General features: G+C 43.3%; 1 protein-coding gene across 2 annotated transcripts in view; it reads left to right on the forward strand.

Annotated features, from left to right (window-relative positions):
• The window catches only part of tmpoa (thymopoietin a), a 33,933-nt gene extending 15,515 nt beyond the window's left edge, over window positions 1-18,418 (forward strand). The window contains exons 3-6 of one of the 2 annotated variants that reach the window (XM_008401242.2): window positions 8,016-8,150; window positions 11,840-11,964; window positions 16,018-16,115; window positions 17,793-18,418. In XM_008401242.2, coding sequence (XP_008399464.1) covers window positions 8,016-8,150; window positions 11,840-11,964; window positions 16,018-16,115; window positions 17,793-18,192 — 758 coding nt within the window. In that variant the 3' untranslated portion in view covers window positions 18,193-18,418. Of the gene's footprint in view, window positions 1-8,015; window positions 8,151-11,836; window positions 11,965-16,017; window positions 16,116-17,792 lie in introns of both variants that reach the window. The other variant, XM_008401241.2, reaches the window with a different exon arrangement.
• Window positions 18,419-21,281: the final 2,863 nt, after the last annotated feature.

The following is a 21,281-nucleotide window of genomic DNA, read 5'->3' on the forward strand; positions in this document are numbered from 1 at the left end:
GAGCACAAACAACACATGAATTTACCTGAGAGAGGGAAAAAGACAAAAGATGGAAACGACAAATAAAAAGCAAAGACGTCTTTGGAGATTTGCAAGAGCAAATCTCCTTTTGTTACTTCTATGTAGAAAATTTTATAGTAAAGGTGTATTCTTGTCATTAATTTATTCAAATAAGGCGTATCTGTGCTCATCCAACCAGGAGCTGTCTCTGACCTTCTTTAAAGTTAGAAACTCCCTGCAATTTGTTTCCAAGATCAAACACCAGTTGTCACCATTATCTAAACAAAGTGAAAGTAGAGACTCTCCTGAACTCCTGCTGTTTTATGGCTTTTCACAGATCTGTGTGAAAAGCTGGAACTTCTGATTGTTTTCCCATTCAGACAAAGGCCAGATCAAACGATCTGTTGTAACTACAAGTAAAATAAAGGTCAATAGGCCAGAATAAGTTAATTTTAAAACTATAATTAGGCTGTTTTAATCAAGATGTGTTAAGTTTTAAAACTAGCATATTTTAAATTTATTTTCTTAACACTTTGTATGGCATCATCCTTTTGAATTTTCTGGATCTTTTCGCTGTCGTTGGACGCCCGACTGCCTGTTGGCCGGAGTTGCAGTGTATCGCTCTCCTAGGGCTGCGACGGATCTTCGTTCAAGGTACCGTTTGCTGGTGATGGCAGCGTTTACGCCTCCTCTCCCAACTCACAGTTTATGACCACTGTGTTTGTACACATGTTGGAGCTTAGCTAACGGTGTTGGCCTTTCTGCATTTGACGTTTTGGTTTAATTGGTGATGGTAGCGTCTCGCCCTCTCTCCCAATTTTAGTCGACCTTGTAAGCGGTTTATTACTTTGATTGGTGACGGGAACCTTTTTTGTCCCCACTTCCAATTTCATTTTAATTTTTGTCCTGTCCGGACATGATTGACTGCGTCAGCCCCTCTTTTCTTCTCAAAAATCTTTTTGCTGTGATTGGTGACGGCAGCGTTCATGCCCCCTCTCTCTGTCTTGATTTTTTTCGTCATATACTAGATGTCGCAGACTGCGTCTGCCTGTCGTTGGTCTGCTGGATTTTTCTGTAATTGGTGACGGTAGTGTCTTGCCCATTCTCCCAATTTCAGCCGATCTTATTTGTGCTGGGCTCACCCATAGACATAATATAAGAGTAGACCCCGCATTGGCTGCTCCGACGCAGGAAATACGGCAGCCATCTTGGAGCGGCCGTCCCTCCTACTTTGCTCAACCAAAACAACAGAAGATGCCTCAGCACTGCGGGATGCTGTTGTTGTTCGGATTGATGGACTATTGATGTGAGGGCTCCACAGATAACATTTCACAAGTAAGATGGACATATTATTGTGTATATTTTGTGATTAGAATATTACTTTACTGTATTTATGTCCACCGGCGAGATACCAGCTAATATTAGCTACAGTGCTTGGTGTAATACAGGTTCAGCCCCGCTATGAAGGCTAACCGAGATTCCGTAAATCTCAAAAATTATTCTCTAACATTGGCTTGGATTATCTGACACAAGAGCCTACATTAGTAACACATATTATAAAACTTATATTGTTATAACATTGATCAGCAAAGTTTACGCTGGTGGTAAAGACTATTATTTATGTAATTCTTTCACTCTGTCAAAAGTAAGATACATCCCAAATCTTCCGTTTAAGTTTTGAAGGTTTCCTAAAGACACGATGTGAGGAAGAAGAGAGAGAATCTATAAAGAGAGACGGATTCACTGCAGAACGGATGAATCTCACATCGGATTTTGGACTCAATCTCAGCTGCTGAATCTCTGAAGCTAGAGCTCCTTGGCTGGAAAGCAGCCGATGAATAATATATTAGGCTATACATGTTTATATGTATATACATATAAACTTGTATCTGATATATTATTCAGTGTTGATCATTATTTATTTGTCATTATTAATCATTATTTGTTTGTATATTTCTATAAATATGTATTGATATCACTAAATAATTAAATAAATTATGAACAGCTGTGTGCTTTGTAAAATGCTCATCATACATCAATAATATCAGAATATTCTATTCTGATATGATTTCGAGGCTCAGTGCCTCCAAATCCGAGGCCATGGTCTTGAGCCGGAAAAGGGTAGAGKGCCTTCTCCGGGTCAGGGGGGTCGTCCTGCCTCAAGTGGAGGAGTTTAAGTATCTGGGGATCTTGTTCACGAATGAGGGGAAAAAGGGAGTGGGAGATCGACAGGCGGATTGGCGCAGCGTCTACTGTGAAGCGGGCGCTGTACCGGTCCGTCGTGATGAAGAGAGAGCTGAGTCAAAAAGTGAAGCTCTCGATTTACCGGTCGATCTACGTTCCCACCCTCATCTATGGTCATGAGCTTTGGGTCATGACCGAAAGAACGAGATCACGGATACAAGCGGCCGAAATGGGTTTCCTCCGCAGGGTGGCTGGGCTCTCCCTTAGAGATAGGGTGAGAAGCTCGGTCATCCGGGAGGGACTCAGAGTAGAGCTGCTGCTCCTCCACGTCGAGAGGAGCCMGTTGAGGCTCGGGCATCTGGTMAGGATGCCTCCTGGACGCCTCCCTGGTGAGGTGTTCCGGGCACGTCCCACCGGGAGGAGGCCTCGGGGAAGACCCAGGACACGCTGGAGGGACTATGTCTCTTGGCTGGCCTGGGACCGCCTTGGGATTCCTCCGGAGGAGCTGGAAGAAGTGGCTGGGGAGAGGGAAGTCTGGGCCTCCCTTCTGAAGCTGCTGCCCCCGCGACCCGACCCCAGATAAGTGGAAGAAAATGGATGGATGGATGGATGGATGGATATTCTATTTCTATTCTATTGTTTTTCCCACTAAGCATATTTAAATGCACTGAACTATGTATCAATACAATTAAAAAATACTTTAAAAATACAATTGTTTATAAATGTAGCTTTGATAGCTGTTAGTATAAGGTTTTCAGTAACAAAAAAGCGTGTCATTAAATGCACTAATATATCATTGTGCGGTCGACTGCTCTAAGATGGCCGCCCTAACTCTCATCAGCGACAATAGGCAAGAGCGGTCCATGAGGCGTCTGTTCTTATATTATGTCTATGGGCTCACCTGACTCTTCGTTTGCTTCTTTAATTGGTAACTGCAGCGTTTTCGCCCCCTCTCCCAATTTTGGCAAGCCTCTTGTTCGGAGTTCTGGGCTTGGGCTGCATGTTGCCCCTCTGTGTTTAATTGGTGATGGCAGCGTTTTCGCTCCCCTCTCCCAGTTTAATTTTTCTTTTTTTCGTCCTTTATTCTGGACATAGATAATGGTGTAAGCTCCTTTGTTGCTCTTTTATTGTGATTGGTGACGGTAGCGTTCTCCGCTCCCTCTCCCAATCGTAGTCTGCTCTGTCTGCCTGTGGTGGGACTCCCTTCAGTTTTGGACATGGATAGCTCCCACTGTTATGCTGATTGCGGGGCTGTGCTTCAGGCCAATGATGGTCACGACAGTGGCCCTGCCTGCCTCGGGCATGATCACCTGGTTGAGGCCCTGTCAGACAATCCCCGCATGAACTGCAGCTACATGCCCCATGCAGTGAAAGTGGCTCGACTGGCCCAGTTACGCCCCGAGTGTGGAAATGACCTTCCACCTTATGGGCAGGTAGCCACACCTAAGTGCAGAACTGAGGCCACAACTCTGGCTCCTGCATCTTGTCTCATTGTTATTGTGCTCCCGTTTTATTTTTATTTTTTTTACTGCAGCCAAACAAATTTTAATAACGGAAACAAAGAAAAAAAATAGGCAGCTGGCATGTCAGATAAGCAATTTTTACTTCACCTTTTCTGTTCTCCTTAAGAGGTGGCTCCTCCTAAGAAGAGACGAGCTAAGTCTGACCAGTGTCTTTCCACAAGGGTTGAGCGATTGTCTGCAGAGTTGACGGAGATGAAATCCCTTTTTCAGGCACGTCAAGTGGATGCTCCCATGACTGGGTTTCCTTCCCCACCTATGCCAGAGTTAGCTGTGGAGGACGATGTGCTGCATTTGGCTGCCTCTGCCTCTCATTTTGGGAATGAGGAAGAGGAGGCACAGTCGTCTCGCGCTGCGGGGCTGGTGAAAGCTCAGTGCGGGACATTATGCGTATGGCCTTGAGACAGCTGCAGCTGGATGTCCCGCAAGTGGTGGAGTCATCTCCTGGCAGTGCCTTTTTCAGGCACAGACAAGGCCCTACTCCCTTTTCTGTCCCCCCATCAGAGGAGTTACCTCAGGGAGTTGCATGCTTGTTGGCGGGACCCTAGAGCCTTTTTACGTCTCTCCACAGATGGTTGGGTGTTGGTGCTATGCATGTGTGGGTCAAGGCAGGCTTGGATCGCATGCCTGCGGTTGAACCTGCTGATGCCTCGATCATTGTGTGCCCAGATGAAGCCCTGCATGATGATGTTTGGTGCCCGTGGGTTCAATGTCGTATTACAGGTGACTTCCTCTGTAAGGCGTATAATGCCGGTGCACTTGCCGGCTGCCTTGTCAATTCCTTGGCACACCTCATGTTTGCCCTTTCTGCATCCCTTCAGGATACCAGTGGGGCAGATGCAGCTATTGGCTTTAGCGATGCAGCTCTTCAGGCCTTTGTATTGATGACCAGAGAGCTTGGGTGTGTGATGTCTTTTCTGGTCTAGGTTTGCTTAGAGGTCTGGCTGGCTCAGTCCACATTGACTAAAACATGTCACAGGACCCTCCGCGGTGTTCCTGTGGTACCAGGGGAGTTGTTTGGAACTGCTGCCTTGGAAGCGCTGGAACGAACCGTTCAGGCGCGGCAGACTAGACAACAGCTTTCAGGCCTCAGCAGAGGTATGCCCCCTCCTCCTCATAATCCGAGGCGCCCATCGGCTGGCCCCAGCATTCGGCCGCTACCTTGGGGTTCTGCTCGGCCTGGTGGGTCTTACCCTCGTGATGTACAGCAGAGACCCAGCAGGGACTTTTGTGAGCCAGTCCGCCAACCGACCAGGCACACCTGGGCCACAGACTTTGGCCCCTCTAAGGGTCATGGGGAGAGGAAGTGAGGCCACCATCCCAGCCGTCGGATATTTTTCTCATCAGCAGCTCAGTAACTGGGCTGCTCTCGCTGTGGATCCATGGGTGGTTTCCACTTTGACCCATGGTTACCGACTACAGTTCCAACGGCGGCCTCACATCTCACACCGGGTCAGGGTGACCGTCATCACCGACCCGGTGAAAGCGCAAGCCCTGGACCAGGAGCTTTCCGCCCTCCTGACCAAGGGTGCAATCGAGGCAGTGGATCCTCTACAGCAACCCAGAGGCTACTATTCAACGTATTTCCTCGTGCCAAAAAAGACAGGTGGCTTTCGTCCCGTTTTGAATGTCAGGGGACTAAATCAGTATTTAAAGGTCCTGCCTTTTCACATGCTCACGACGGTAGAGGTTCTGCGAGCTGTGACAAAGGGAGAATGGCTTATATCAATCGACCTTACAGATGCGTACTTTCATGTACCTATTGCGGCGGACCATCGTCGCTTTCTCAGGTTTGCCTATCGGAGTCGCCACTGACAGTTCCGTGTGCTCCTGTTCGGCCTCTCGCCCTCCCCGAGCTTGTTCACTCGGTGCGTGAGGGCAGCCCTCTCTCCTCTGCAGGCCCACGGCATGAAGGTTCTACCATACCTTGACGATTGGCTTCTCTGCGCCCCGTCTCGAGAGCATGCATCTCGCGATACGAGTCACCTGCTCGCTCATGTGTCCTGGTTGGGCCTTAAGGTGAACTTGGAGAAGAGCTGTCTGATAACATCGCAGACAACCACTTTTCTTGGGGTGCTTTTGGATTCTCCCTCCATGACAGGTCTGCATTCACTGCGCCCTTTGCAGAGGTGGATCAACAGCTGGCGCCTAGATGCCAAGCTACACAGGCATCACAAACTTGTGGTATCGTGGCCATGTCTTCGTGCCCTTAGTCCGTGGAGAGACGGGACCCATTTGTCCAGGGGTGTGTCCATGGGGGTGGTTGTGTATCGCAGAGAGGTGGTCACGACAGATGCCAGCTCCACGGGATGGGGCGCTGTGTGGCAACACAGGGCGGTTCAGGGCCAATGGTGTCCACAGGATCGCTCCAAGCATATAAATGTGCTGGAGCTGCATGCTGTGCGTTTGGCTTCCAGGCACTTTTTGCCCCATCTGAAGGGGAGATGTCCTGATTCGGTCAGACAACACCGCTGTTGTCTACCACATTGGTTGATGTGGTAGACAACAGAGATGTTGCACCAGGTCAGCACAGCTTCTGAAGGAGTCCCAGGTTCTCCTGAAATGGCCGTCTCTTCACCTATCCACCCTGCGGGCGGTGTACTTGCCAGGGCTGCGCAACCAGGTAGCAGACTCCCTTTTCCAGCTACGGGAGAGTGGTCCCTCCACAGCGACATAGTCTGCCTGATCTGGGACCTTTTTGGTCAGAGAGGTTGACCTGTTTGCAACTGAGAGGTCAACTCATTGTCCCCTATGGTTTTCCCTTACAGGAGCAGCAGGTGCACTGGGCCAGGACTCCTTGGCCCATCCTTGGCCAAGCGTCCTCCTATATGCCTTCCACCCCTTTCCCTGATATGGCCAACTCTTCAGCGAGTTCTCGAAGAGGGCCACAGGATGTTGCTGGTAGCTCCATATTGACCAGCACAGTCATGGTTCCCACTTCTACGGAGTCTGTCATGGTGTCCCCTGGTGTCTTCCAACGAGGAGGGATTTACTGTCTCAGTTTTGGGGTTAGATATGGCATCCCGATCCTCAACGCCTCCGGCTGTGGGTGTGGCCACTCGGAGGCTTGAACAGCAGCTGACTGGGTATTCAGGTCCCGTCAGGCACACTATTTTGACTACCAGGGCATTCTGCACTCGTCAGCAATATGAAAACAGATGGCGTCTGTTTTCCCAGTGGTGTTCTGCCCGTAATGATGATCCAGTCACCTGTGCGGTACCCACTATTTTGGAGTTTCTTCAGTCTCTTCTTGATAACGGATGCTCTCTTTTGACACTTAAGGTATATGTAGCAGCTTTATCATTTAGTCATGCTGATGTTGATGGCTGTACAGTGGGGAGCCATAATCTGGTTTCTCTTTTTTTGAGTGGCGCTCATAGGCTGCACCTGCCAACAGTTCCACGTGCGCCAGTTTGGGACCCGTCCTTGGTCCTCAGTGCTCTATGCCACCCTCCATTTGAGCCTTTGGTTCAGGCAGACCTCAAATGGGTGTCATGTAAAACTGCTTTTTTGTTGGCAATTGTCTCAGCTAAGAGGGTCAGTGAGCTACATGCTCTTTCTGTCAGCCCGTCATGTCTCAGATGGGGTTCAGATGGTTCTGGTGTTACCTTGTGGCCAAACCCGGTGTTTGTCCCTTAAGTGTTTTCTCATTCTCAGTGTAACCAACCATTGAGGTTGGCGCGTTTTCAGCCTACGTCAGGGGAAGCTGGCGATAGTTCTGAGTTACTGTGCCCAGTGAGGGCACTGGAGGCCTATATTGCAGCCACTGCTTCTATAAGATGCTCAGACCAGCTGTTCTTGTGTTATGGGGGCCCAAGATTAGGTTGTCCTCTATCCAAACAGCGTCTCTCCCATTGGATTGTGAATGTCATCTGCCACGCCTACGCTGCAGGGCGTTGCCCCCGGCCAATCGGCGTGAAGGCACACTCTACCAGGAGCGTTTCCACATCCTGGGCAGACTTGAGAGGTGTAGGGATGAAATGGAATGAAAGTTACGTATGCAACTACGGTTCTATGAGTCCCGGATGACCGCCAGAGATTCTTTGGCACTCAGAATCCTTGCGTTTTGCGAGAAGATTTTGTAGGAACAGAGTCTCGGATGACGTCATGCTATATTATAGCCTCTGATTGATCATCCGATGTGTCACAGGTGCGACTCCATTGATATTATTGCTCGAACGGCGCATGTGCGAAGGGAATATTCAGTGCTTTCAGCACCGCCCTCTGGTGGTCATCCTGAATTCATAGGACCGTAGCTACATACGTAACTTTCGTTTTACGATGCATTTCTTTCCATGTTGTTCTATCCAGACTCAACCCGTGAACTGTATCAGAAGAAGCTGCAGAAGTTCTTGGATGATGGTCCTGCACAGCCGTTTCCCACAGAAATACAAGTCAACCACAATGGCAACTCTGAGCCTGAAATCTACAGCGACACAGAGGACGGTATAAACATATCAACTCATTGTACCTGAATCAGGGATCACAGCATTTATGTAAATTTGCATGTTCTCACTTCTGAGGGCCTTCTATATGGAGGACCAAAACCGACATAATAAGAAACAAAAGAATAAATGTATAAAATAATAAATGTATATTGTGATAAGAAATAAAAGCATAAATATTTTTGGAGGACCAAAACTGACATAATAAAATAATAAATATATAAATAAAGGAATAAATAAAAGCATAAATATATATTTTAATAAGAAATAAAAGCATAAATGTATTAGTTTTTCCTTTTTCTTACACGAGTTTGTCAAGTAATGTATATATTTTCTTTTTCATTTCCCCTAAACATGCGTTTTTGTCAAGAAAAATAGATATTTTGCTTTGTCTTTTTTTGCTTCTCCCTTTTCTGCTTGCTGTATTTCCGCTTGGTCTTTTTCCGTTTGCTGTATTTCTGCTGCATCAATATGTTAATGAGGAGAGCTGTTCAGCTCCTCTACTATTGGCCAATAGAGCTTTGGAACCAACGTCACTGCTTGAGACGTTGTTGGGCGTTCAGCTCGCTCGGTGCATTCTTTACAGGCCACAGACTAAAACAAATTTTTTCCCAGTGGTTGGTAATGTGTTACCAACTGCAGTGACGTTAGTTGTGAGTTGGATATTCCAATGTCCGCCGAGAAAGCGGCGTTTTGCTCAAGGTTGATTTATGAACGCTAATTTCGGCCAGCCGTTCTCCAGCTCCCGCCTCCTCACTCGGAGGTTCACTTAGGGACTGTCAACAAATTTCCGTACTGAACACTCCTCAACAAATGTTAATAAATTCCTTGCCTTATGACCAATTGATATAAAAAAGTGGTAATTCATGCTTTTACATGAAACAGACTACCCTATTTTAAAATGTACTACGACAAAAGTATATGTATGAATAAGCGGGTCAGAATGGGACGCGCTGGTTTTAGTCTCTGGACGGCGTTCAGTTTGTCACTTACGGCAGAGATCGACTCAAAACCTTCTCCAATCCACCGGTCGATTGCGATTGGTTACACACTGATTTCTAGTCAATGTGGCACACAATGTGGAAGCTATTGAAGAAATCATTAGATTATTTAACATTAAAATTATTTAAAATATTGAATATGACTTGACAGGAGTGTCAACGGAAAAAGACTACAGCAAGCAGAAAAGGGTGAAGCAAAAAGACTAGGCAAAATATCAATTTTTCTTGACAAAAACGCATGTTTGGGGGAAATGAAAAAGAAAATACATTACCTGACGGAAACTCGTGTGTAAGGAAAAGGATAAACTAAATATAGATTTATGTTTTTATTTAGTCCTTTATTTGTATATTTATTCTTTTATTTATACATTTTTTTCTTTTATTTATACATTTTATTTGTCTGTTTTGGTCCTCCATACTAGTGGTTTCCTTTTTCAGAAAGAATATCTCTATGCAGGCACAAAATCATATTGATTTGTTGAATCTAAGGATGTTTCGATCCGACTATGTGACCGGAAATATGGCCTGATCACGTAGTTTCAGACTTGATTGGAATCGGGCATTATATCCCGATCAGGGATCGGATGTACACTCCTGATCAAAATCTTGCAATTCTTGCAAAAAAAAATTGCAAGAATTTGCATTTTGCACTATTGGATCTTAAGAAGGTTCTAAGTAGAGCTTCACAATGTTAAAGGAAAAAAATCAGTGCAAGAGACAAGAACTTTTGAGCAGCGAATTAATTGAAAACTGCATTTACACTCAAACATGATTTTTTTCAGCTGATAAAAAGTTTAAGACCATAGTGTTTAAAAGCCAAAAGCTGTGCAAAAATCTGGATTCCATGTGATTTTCTGTCAAGTCTTTACACTGTCAAGACCTCCTGATAGCAAAAGCAAAAAAGCTCACTGACTTTGAACGTGGTAGGATTGTTGAGCTGCATAAACAAGGCCTCTCACAATGTACCATCGCTGCTGAGGTTGGACGCAGTAAGACGGTCATTTTGCATTTTTTAAATGATCCTGAGGGTTAAGGAACAAAAAAGTCAAGTGGTAGACCCAAAAAAATGTCACCAGCTCTGAGCCGCAGGATCCGATTGGCTGTCCGTCAAGACACRGRACGATCCTCTACCCAAATGAAGGCCATTACTGGTGCTGACTGCAGCCCAACAACCATCAGACGGCATCTGCGAGAGAGAGAAGGACTTCAGAAACAAAAAACGTCTTCAAAGGCCACGTCTTCTTTAGCGCCACAAAATTGCCCCTTTGAACTTTGCAAGGATGCACCAAACATGGGACGTTGAAAGGTGGAAGAAAGTTGTCTTCTCTGATGAGAAAAAAAATTACCTTGATGGTCCTGATGGCTTCCAACGTTACTGGCATGACAAGGAGATCCCACCTGAGATGTTTTCTACACGGCACAGTGGTGGGGGCGCCATCATGATCTGGGGTGATTTTCCTTCAATGGAACAGCTTCAGGTTGTGCAGGGGCGTCAAACAGCAGCTGGCTATGTGGAGATGTTGCAGCGGCCATCCCTCATGACTGAGAGCCTCGTCTGTGTGGTAATGATTGGGTTTTTCAACAGGACAGTGCTGCAGTTCACAATGCCCRCCTGACAAAGGAGTTCTTCCAAGAGAATAACATCACTCTTTTGGACCATCCTGCATGTTCCCCGGAACTAAACCCAATTGAGAACATTTGGGGATGGATGGCAAGGGAAGTTTAAAAATGGACATCAGTTCCAGACAGTGGATGCTCTATTCGTGAAGCATCTTCAACACTTGGAGCAACGATCCCACTAGCCTCCTGGAAACGCTGGCATCAAGCCTAGACGATTGTTTGAAGTCATCAACAAGATGGTGGAGCTACTCATTACTGAGTCCTTTTTTTTGACACTTTGATTTCTGTTTGGGGGGGGTTCGGGTTTTTTTGAGCTATGGTCTTAAACTTTTGATCAGCTGAAAAAATCATGTTTGAGTGTAAATGCAGTTTTCAGAAAATTCCCTGCTCAAAAGTTCTCGTCTCTTGCACCGATTTTTTTTCCTTTAACATTGTGAAGCTCTACTTAGAACCTTCTTAAGATCCAATAGTGCAAAATGCAAAAAAAAAATTGCAATTTTTTGACTGGTCTTAAGATTTTGATCAGGAGTGTATATGAATATTTATTCTCAACACAAATGGGAATGTAACGGTATATATCAGTAGTACTGTTGGAAGTGGGAGGCAGGAACACATGGGATCGTATTTCAAGAGTATGCAAAGAATGAAACAAAAAATAAAGAACCTACTGTATCTCTTTCTTCGCGCTTCCTAATTTTCTAAAGGTAATTTTGAATAATCAAATCAGGACTCTGTATTGACCGACACTCAAAATCAAAGGATTCGGACTGAAGAGACAAAAAACCCAATTGGGATGTTCCTAGTTGGAGCAATACTTCAAAATCCAAAGAACAAAACATTCATAATCACAGTAACGGTGACAATTGAGTTTGTTATACCTCGAGTCATGTCTAGTGGTTCTGTACAGTCAGACTGAGTCTGCCTTTAGAAGTCAAATAATATAAATCAAATCAAATTGGGCCTGTGGAAGACTGACACAGACCTAAATCTTTTGTCTGTCTCAAAGGAGGGACACATGTGCTGGCTGTTGTGGGACAGTTGTAATGGACTTTATTGTGTATTGCAGTAGCGGTGGCAGTACCAGAACCTGTGATTGAACCTGAACTAGTTCCAGTGGTGGAGACACAAGTGAGGAGCAGAGGGAAGTCCCCAGCTAGCAGTCATACCAGCAGCTGCAGCAGCCAGAACCAATCGGTAAGAAAATGGTTAAGAAATCTTACTGTACTAAACCGAACCAGGGAAGACCTGTGATTACTCAATAGTGCTGCTTTCTGCAGCGCTGTTGACTGGTGTCTTAGGTTACATTCATACTGCAGCCTGAAGTGACCCAAATCAGAATAAAATGATTTGTTTGCTTTTATTCAACCTGTATCTGATCTTTTCATGACAGTCTTACATCACAACACAGACCCAACTTTGACAAATGCTACTCAGGCCACTTGAAAATGTGTTCCTAAATCTGATATGTTTCTGATCTTTTCAAATGTGACCTGCGTCTGTATGGCCAGGTTGCATTCCAACCTGAACGTCATTCGTACTCAACAAACGTCACGATTCTGAGTCCTGATATATGCAAGCGGGAAGGAAAACGACAACCATGGCGCACCATGATGAGCAGGAAGATAACGGCTATAAAATCGTCAAATATTCTCCATCATTACCATCCATGTGTACTTGGCACACTCACTACATGTGATGATATTGTGCCCTCTTCTAAGCATTGCCAGGTGGTGGCACTTTTTTGCTTTGGTTGCGAGCAGAAAATAATTTGCAAGCGGAGATTTGACTGGGCAGAGACAAGTTTTGAGCGCAAGGAAGAGGTTTGAGAAAGCAATGAATATTTGAAAGAGAGCAAAAGTTTTGAGTACAAGCATTACAAGTTTAGAGAACAAAGACGTGAAGTCCTGCTTTCAGACTGTGTGCTCTTGACTTATGGCAGAAAAATTTCCCCATGCACTTTTACCTTGTTTGCAGTTCACATAGAGGCTCGCATGTAATGGTAGATATTATGAAATCTTAACCATTAAGCGTGTTTATATTGCATAAAAAGCCGTATACTTAAAATGCTTTGACATTATCAAGGATGGTTTCCATAGCTTGCTTTCCACAGGGTGTGGAGACCTTTGAGATCATCTGTATAGTTTTAGATTTATGTCACTAAAACCTTCAATAAGCCATCAAACATAGAAACTCCTGACAGCAGACAAGCAACGCATCTGCCTCCAGTCAGCAGGAGTTTTCTCTGATTTATTCCCATATAGTAATGATCGTTGAACTGAAAATGCTCTTCATCGCTGTGAGGCTGATGGGCAGTGAGTGCAGCAGACGGAAAGGAAACAGCAGCTGCTTTTCATTAGGTTCCTTTGACTCTGCCAAAGGAAGCAAATCTTTTCTTCTTTTAAGCTGGAGATCAGCCACATCCAGCTCAATGTAACCTGTAGGGTTACTGACTTGATGAAAACACACAATGTGAATTAACTCCTGCCATGCTCTTACACAGTACTCACACACCAGTTTTCTTTTCTTCTCTCTGTCCTTGCTGTCTTAGAGATTCCGTACATTTCCTGTGTTCAAGCTTTACTCATTGATTTGAAGGAAAATAACCTGTGGAGATGGAACAGCAAGGTGAAGTTGTATCTCACAGGTGAAGGGCTAACGGCTCTTCTACTCACTCAGTGAGTGAGTAGAAGAGCTACTGGGTTGAGACCTTGAGGAATTATGGGCAAATGAAAATCTTTGTCTATCTCTATTAATGTGACCTTAGCTGTGGAGTAGGAGCTGGTTGTTTCTGCAGGCTACATGTGGCGGCATCAGGACCTTTCTGTAATTCTTTTTTGATTTTACATTGTTTTAAAGTGGCAGTATTGTGTATTTTCATTTTATAACGCAATCAAGACACTGTTACTTTCTCCTGTTATAAAAATGCTGTATATATCAAACATGACTTGGAAGAAATTTGACTTTGTGGTTTGACGCCTTGAAATAAGGTTCTGTCTCTTTAAGAAGCACCTGGACTCTTTCTGATGCTCTGCCTTCAGCCTGCCATCCCAACAATGCTCCTACATTATGCTGTTTACAATCGTTCTTGGAGCGTTGTATTGAGAAGTAGTTCCTATGATGAGCTCAGCAGACTGAGTTCAAATAGGTGTTTAATTTCTGCTGCTGCTAGTCTTCAGGAGCTCAGTGAGGGAGACGGTGAGGTGGAAGCTTGGCTGAAGACTGTAGCTTCAAGGAAGAGGTTTGTGGAAACAGCTGGTGCTTTATGAGATCAATGTGTTAGCAACCACTGGATCAAGGATTTCTCAAACGTGTATGAAAGAATCAAAGCAACAGTCCATGTTTGTTTTTGATGAGAAAAGACATTGTAACATGATATAAAACTCATAAATAAATGTGATATAATATGGCTCCTTTAATTCAGACCACATACAATACATCTAACCACTTGTCTGAGAACAAAGCTTTATATCTATTATGTTTCCATTTTTGGTGGAACAGGATCACATTTCCAGACAGGCAGTCCTGTCCTGTCCTGTCCTGTCCTGTCCTGTCCTGTCCTGTCCTGTCCTGTCCTGTCCTGTGAGGGTTGGTATTTTTACCTCAAGGGTTGTATGCCTCAGCACTGGTTCCCCCCAGGGCTGTGTACTGAGCCCACTGCTCTTCACTCTGATGGCCTATGACTGTTATGCTAGATTCAATATGAATCACATTGTTGAGTATGTGGATGATTCTGTAGCGGTGCGTCTCATCAGGGACACAACAGAGAGGAAGTGAAACGTCTGGTGTGATGCAAGCAATCTAACACAATGACCACCTTTGTGTTAGATGACCACAACACATGTGGTCAATGTGTCAACAACATTTTTTTATTTTGTTTTGTTGATGTTCAGGAAAAATCAACAAAGTCACACATCCTCGCTTGATGCCGCAGGGACCAGGACACTTTGACCAAACCTCTGGTTTGGTGAAGAAAGCTCAGCAATGTCTGCACTTTTTACATCAGATGAGAAGATCAAACCTTCCTCCTCTCATACTCACCTTTCTACAGAGAGACAATAAAGACCATCAGCATCTCGGTATGGTTTGAAGCAGTGTTTCCCAACCCTGGTCCTCAAGGATCACTGTCCTACGTGTTTTATTGGTTTCCCTGCTTTAATGTGCCTAATTCAACTGATTGCAGTTCAGCAAACACCTGTTAATCAGTCATCGATTGAAATCAACTGGACTGAAGCAAGGAAATACCTAAAACATGCAGGGCAGTGAGCCTTGAGGACCAGGGTTGGGAAACACTGGTTTGGAGCATATAACACATGGAGAGAGTGATGAGGACAGCTGAGAAAATCATTGGTACTGAGCTTCCTTCCATCCTTGACTGCCGAGGGCTCAGCCAATCACAAAGACCCTTCCATCCTCACCATAGTTTGTTCTCCCTGCTGTCCTCTGGGAAACGTTTCAGCAGCTTCAAACACAGAACCAGGTTCCACAGCAGCTTCATACCTAATGCAATAAGACTACTAAACTCCCATTAATCTTTTTATTGTATATGTTTATATTGATACTTTTTATCATTACTTGTTTATTTTATTATTATTTGAGGTGCAAAGAAATTTTGCTCAATATGTTCCTTATAAATGTGCAACTGAATGACAGTGTATATGTCTAAAAAAATCATTTAAATTTAGATGCATCCCAACTGGTCCTAGTTATCAAACAGTGCATGAAGCTCAGTTCAGTTTTGAAAGAAGATTAAAAAGTTTCTAATGAAACCGTGTAGAGCATGGAATCATTAACCTGCAGCATTCACTAACCCTGGACCAGCATGTAGTGACGACCACTTGCACTGTGTGGTTGACTTTACAACAATCCCTCAAACCAAAAACGCATGTAGAGACAGTGGAGAGGAAAACAGCTCTTTAAAATGAAGAAACCTCCAGCAGAACCAGAATCTGGCACAATACAAACGGCCGTCTGCTACAACCAACTGGGAGTTTGAGAAGGCGATAAAAGGAAATGGATTTCAGAAATTAAAAAACATTATTTTATTGCTGTCAAAGTAAAAATAAATTAATACTTTTTTTATTTTTCTTAATTACAGGATACATAAAGTTTATCTAGCCATGACTTTAAAGCAGGGATATGTACCAAACCATGATATTAGTATATTGTTAGAACTCTGCTGTGTGCCAGTGTGACGAAACCTGCTGACATTCACTGTTCAAATTAATTTAGCTCTTTCTCTCTGTGCAGGTTGAGAAAATCACTGCCAATGATCAGACGCTAAAATTGGAGAAAGAAGTTCTGAAGGAGCTTTTTCCTGATGATATAAACCGTCCAACAGGAATCAGGTAACCAGAGGTGTCCTTTTCTAAAACATTTCATATTATCTATGCTTTGTGTCTATACTTCCAAAAACTGAAAGGGACCAACACCCAAATAACTCCGGACCTATCAAACTGTGTGCATGCACCCCAGACAGCAGTTCCCCCTCCATGTTTACACACCAGGTCCAGCCTGAAGTTCTGCCCTCTACAGGCACACATTCAACCATAAATAGTCAACGCCAAGTACTTAATTAATATTAAGCTAACTCACTTGCATACACCATATCAGTGTTATTTAAATAGCAACTACAAAGAAAAGAGTACTGGGATGTAATGGATCTATGTGTCTCACCAACACAGATCCAAGAGCAAAGCACTAGGGAGTCTGAGTCGACCATTAAGTCAGTCATCATGATGGGGCAGAAGACCTTCCCTTTTGATTCTCCCATTTCCAACGTCTTCCAGCACACAGTGTATCCATAATGCAGCATTATGCATGGGTAGAAGCTAAATTATCTTTCCTTGACTTCACTCTGGCAGCATCCTGCAAGTCAGTGATGAGATGAAATATTTGTGACATTGCATCACCGATGACCTGTCTGCTGATGGATACATTTACAGGCAGAGTTGTATGCAATATGCACACAAGCTAATATGCTTCTTTGAAAGTTCTCTATATGCTCCCTCCATGTCAAAACTGCACTTTTTAAAGCATATTGTACTCCAATGTTTACTGGCCAGCTGTGGCGGCATTCCAGGAAAAGCAGCTTCCATAATGTCCAGGTCTGGTACAATGATGGCATGAGGATCCTGCTGATGGGGTTGTGTCAGTCAGATGATTGTAAATGACAGTGTACCAACCTGTGCTGCTGCGTTTGGAAACCTTATGTACAGTATAGGTTAACCTGATCTGTAAACGGCATCATTTGGACCAATCCTGTTCAGAGCTCAGTGAGGTTCTTCTCTAGTTTGTGGAATCGCTGGCGCTTTAGTTTATATGGCAGTGGATGAAAATTGTATTTGTCTTTTTGTTGTTATTCTGTCTGTTTTTGTTTATGATGGGCCTTATATGTGTCTGTGTGGTTTGATTGATGATTGAACATCTGTATGAGGTTTATGATTTCATTATTGTTAATGAAGTATATTCACTTTTCAATGAGATATTAGTTTACCTGGATACACTGACTGTGTTGAGCACTTTGAATTGGCCTGTTGCTGAAATGTACAAATAAGCTACTTGACTTGGTTATGAACTGAAAGCTGCATGTCTGTGAGATTTGGGGCCATTTCTGTCTAAGCCTCCTGTCGTCGCCCCTCTGAGCAGGACTAGCTAGGAAACATCAGCACAACAGTTTAGTGAAAGAAAAGCTGTTTCCTCAGGTCTTCATCTTTGCCTCTCTGCTCTGTTACACATGTGCTAAAGTGAGGCACATAGACCCAGTTCCCTTTACACATTTATTTTAGTTTTGGGACTTTGAACCAATAACGGCAAAGCAGTCAGAGGTTAATATTTTATTGATTTTCATTTTACTAGTATGATTCTTTTATCAGATGTCAGCTGATCTAATTCTTCTTGATAACGGTGTAATCTTAGTTGCACCTTTAAGTGGTGAGAATTGTAATGTAGCTCTAAGCAAAACTCTATTAGGCCTGATTCATGTTGTTTATGAGAAACTTGATTCTGAACTCTATTTTTCACAGCGCTAGCTGCCGAAAGCCCATCCGAGGAGCAGCTGGACGCCCGCTAATCTCCAGTGACTTATGGAGTGATGAGAATTCCTGTCTGTCTCCAAAAACCACAAAGACCAGCAGCTACTCCTACACAGGGAGCCATGCAGTCAACAGAATGTCCAGTTTGAATCCCTCCACCTCCTTCACATCCTCTAGCTCCTCTAGTTCCTCCTCCTCCAAGCTTTCTGCTACAGCTCCATCTGCAGGTCCAACCAGAACAGTGCGGCGCAGCATGACTTTATGGAAAAAGCTGGCCCTGTTCGCTATTTTGGCCACATTTGTGATTTTTGTTTACCTGGCCATGGAGACAAACTCTGTCAGCCCATTTCAAGCCTCAGACTCAAAATCAGTTGCAAGTGGAGCAGCATAAAGACTGCATATATAGTTTGGAGGGGCCTGGTCACTGTCAATGCCTCTACTTCATTTTTAAGGTGTGAATCTGCAGTGTAGCCAATTTTTCTTCCCTTAAGATAACCTGATGTCAAATTCTATTTTTAAGAAAGTGTCTTTCTTCCCTAATCAGCCTCAAGTAAAGGTCTAAGAAGTAATGTAGTGATGTTTGCCCCAAATGATCACTTTGAGCAGCTGTGAAAGGACTGATGCTTCTCTTGCTATGTTGGTCCATTCTTGACCCTGGACTTATACTAGAATCACTGATCATTTGTAGAAAAATGAACTAGAATAACTGTGTGTGTGTGTGTGTGTGTGTGTGTGTGTGTGTGTGTGTGTGTGTGTGTGTGTGTTGCCCTGCGACAGACTGGTGACCTGTCCAGGATGACCCCGCCTCTCGCCCGGAACGTTAGCTGGAGAGGCACCAGCAGCCCTCCTGACCGATGGATTATCAGTTTAATGTTAGTTTTGTAATGAAATGTGTTTCCCATCTATTAGCCTTCTCAGGCTTAAAGGTAAAGCTTAGTTTTTTGCATTTGGACCATCTTTGTTGATGAGAGGATGGTTTGTAATCAAAATCCAGCGGCTTTTAAAACTTCAATTCTTGATATATTTTCTTTAGGCTTCTTGTAAAACATAATTGAATTCCTTTATTTCATTCTTATGTAGTCTTATTTCTCTAAATAAACTTTAGTGTTTCAGTTTCCTCATTATGCCATTTTTGATCCTCTTCCTGTTTGAAATGATTGCATTTATCACTTTGTTTTAGATTTGTTTTGTGCTTTCTCTTGAATAGTTGTTACTATAGACACCAGCTTTCTGTTTTTAGTAACAACATCCACAGAGGTCACAAGGCTAGACGGGGAATGTGCCATAAGAACATTTTATAATAGATTAAACAAGAAGAGATACTCGACCTAAAATAGAATTAAACCTCTCAACAAGTTTGCAACGGTCAGTTAGAACAAAAGCAACCCAGATAGAAACTGAGTGAATCAAAGTTGGGTAGAAACATTAAGCCTGACATCAAAGCAATACTGAAGTGGTCAGTGACTTGCATGTTGAATCAACGTTGAGGTTTCAACCATAACTGGCATTATATTAATGTTGATTCAACCATCATCTGAATGTGGATCTGCATGTATAAATGTGTTGATTTTCTATTGAATCAATGTTTGAAATTAATGATGATTCATGTGCATTTTTTGGTCTACATCATAACATACCATTAACAGTTTCTTCACTGCTGTTAAACACACAATGTTGTTGGCAGACGATGGGTACTATGTCGTTCAAAACTATCTTGTATTACCAAACTTAAAGATAACATGGCATTAATATTACAAGTTCTTTTGGAAAATGGTCATAGATCTGTAAACATATTTGACTCTTATTTGGGGACAGGAGTCAATATGGTGTACAAGTAGCACTTATACACTATCAACCCTTGAAATGCAGAAAGTCATGAAATTCTGGTCAAAGGTCACATCACCTCCATCCTTCCCCCTTCTCTTCAAAGGAGGTCAAACGTTTTGTATAATGGTGCAACAGCAACTTGCTTCGGAATGTGGGAAAAGCCAAAGAACTGGTGATCGACTTCAGGAGGAAACGGCTTGTGGACATCCTGTTCAACATCCAGAGCACTGCTGTGGAGATTGTCACGCACCGCAGGGTCCACATAGCAGACACTCTCACCTGGTCGCTGCACATCAACTTCCCTGTCAAAAGAGCACTTTCTGTGCAGACACCTAAGAGAACAAGAGTGAATTCCCCACTCAGTCCACCAATAGGAGAGAACATTCCATGACCGAGGCGATTCTTGTTGCCCTCGACAGATGGCGTTGTTTTGCCAGATCCCCAGTGGGTGGCAGTGTGACCCCAACCATTTTACACATATAGTATACATCATAGACATAATATAAGAGTAGACCCCGCATTGGCTGCTCCGGCGCAGGAAATACGGCGGCCATCTTGGAGCGGTATACCCTCCTACTTTGTTCAACCAAAACAGCAGAAGATGCCTCAGCTCAAACAGATGTTGTTGTTCTGATTGATGGACTATTGATGTGAGGCTCCACAGACATTTCACAAATAAGATGGACATATTATTGTGTATATTTTGTGATTAGAATATTACTTTACTGTATTTATGTCCACCGGCGAGACACCAGCTAATATTAGCTACAGTGCTTGGAGTAATACAGGTTCAGCCGCTATGAAGGATAACTGAGATTCTGTAAATCTAAAAAAAATTAATTATTCTCTAACATTTACTTAGATTATGTGACTCAAGAGCTTATATTAGAAATGAAACAATATAAATTATAAAACTTATGTGTTATAACATTCACCAGCAAAGTTTACAAAGGTGGTAAAGACTATTATTTATATGTAATTCTTTCACTAGTAAGATACATCCCAAATCTTCCGTTTTTGTTTTGAAAGTTTCCTAATGTGAGGAAGAAGAGAGAGATATATATAAAGAGAGATGGATTCACTGCAGCGGATGAATCTCACATCGGATGGATTTTGGACTCAATCTCAGCTGCTGAATCTCTGAAGCTAGAACTCGTTGGCTGAAAAACATTATATATATATATATATATATATTATTCAGTATTAATAATTATTTGTGTTTGCATAGTTATGTAAATATGTATTGATATTGCTAAATAATAAATTATGAACGGCTGTGCTTTGTAATATACTTATGCAGTGAAAATAGTCTCAAAATATCTGTGCGTGCGTAAGAGGATTTGTGCGTGTGTAAAAAGATGTTTAAAAATATCTGTGTGTAATGCTAGATTTGTAAAACTTTTAAAATAAAATAAACCTTCTCCTACGCCTATACATGTTGAAAAATACACACAAATCCCCTGGTACACACACACACACACACACAACTGCATTTACACACAAACCCGGTTACGAGAGCACAACTATTTTTGAGACTCATTTCACGCTTCGGGGAATCTCCAAGATTTGTGTGTAGATGGTGCGTTTACATGCTAGTAAAATATGGGACATCTGAGTTTTCCTCGGAGTCTAGTGTTTTTGTCCTCTGAACTT

This window comes from Poecilia reticulata, linkage group LG23 (genome assembly GCF_000633615.1).
Source record: "Poecilia reticulata strain Guanapo linkage group LG23, Guppy_female_1.0+MT, whole genome shotgun sequence".
NCBI classification, from domain to species: Eukaryota; Metazoa; Chordata; class Actinopteri; order Cyprinodontiformes; family Poeciliidae; genus Poecilia; species Poecilia reticulata.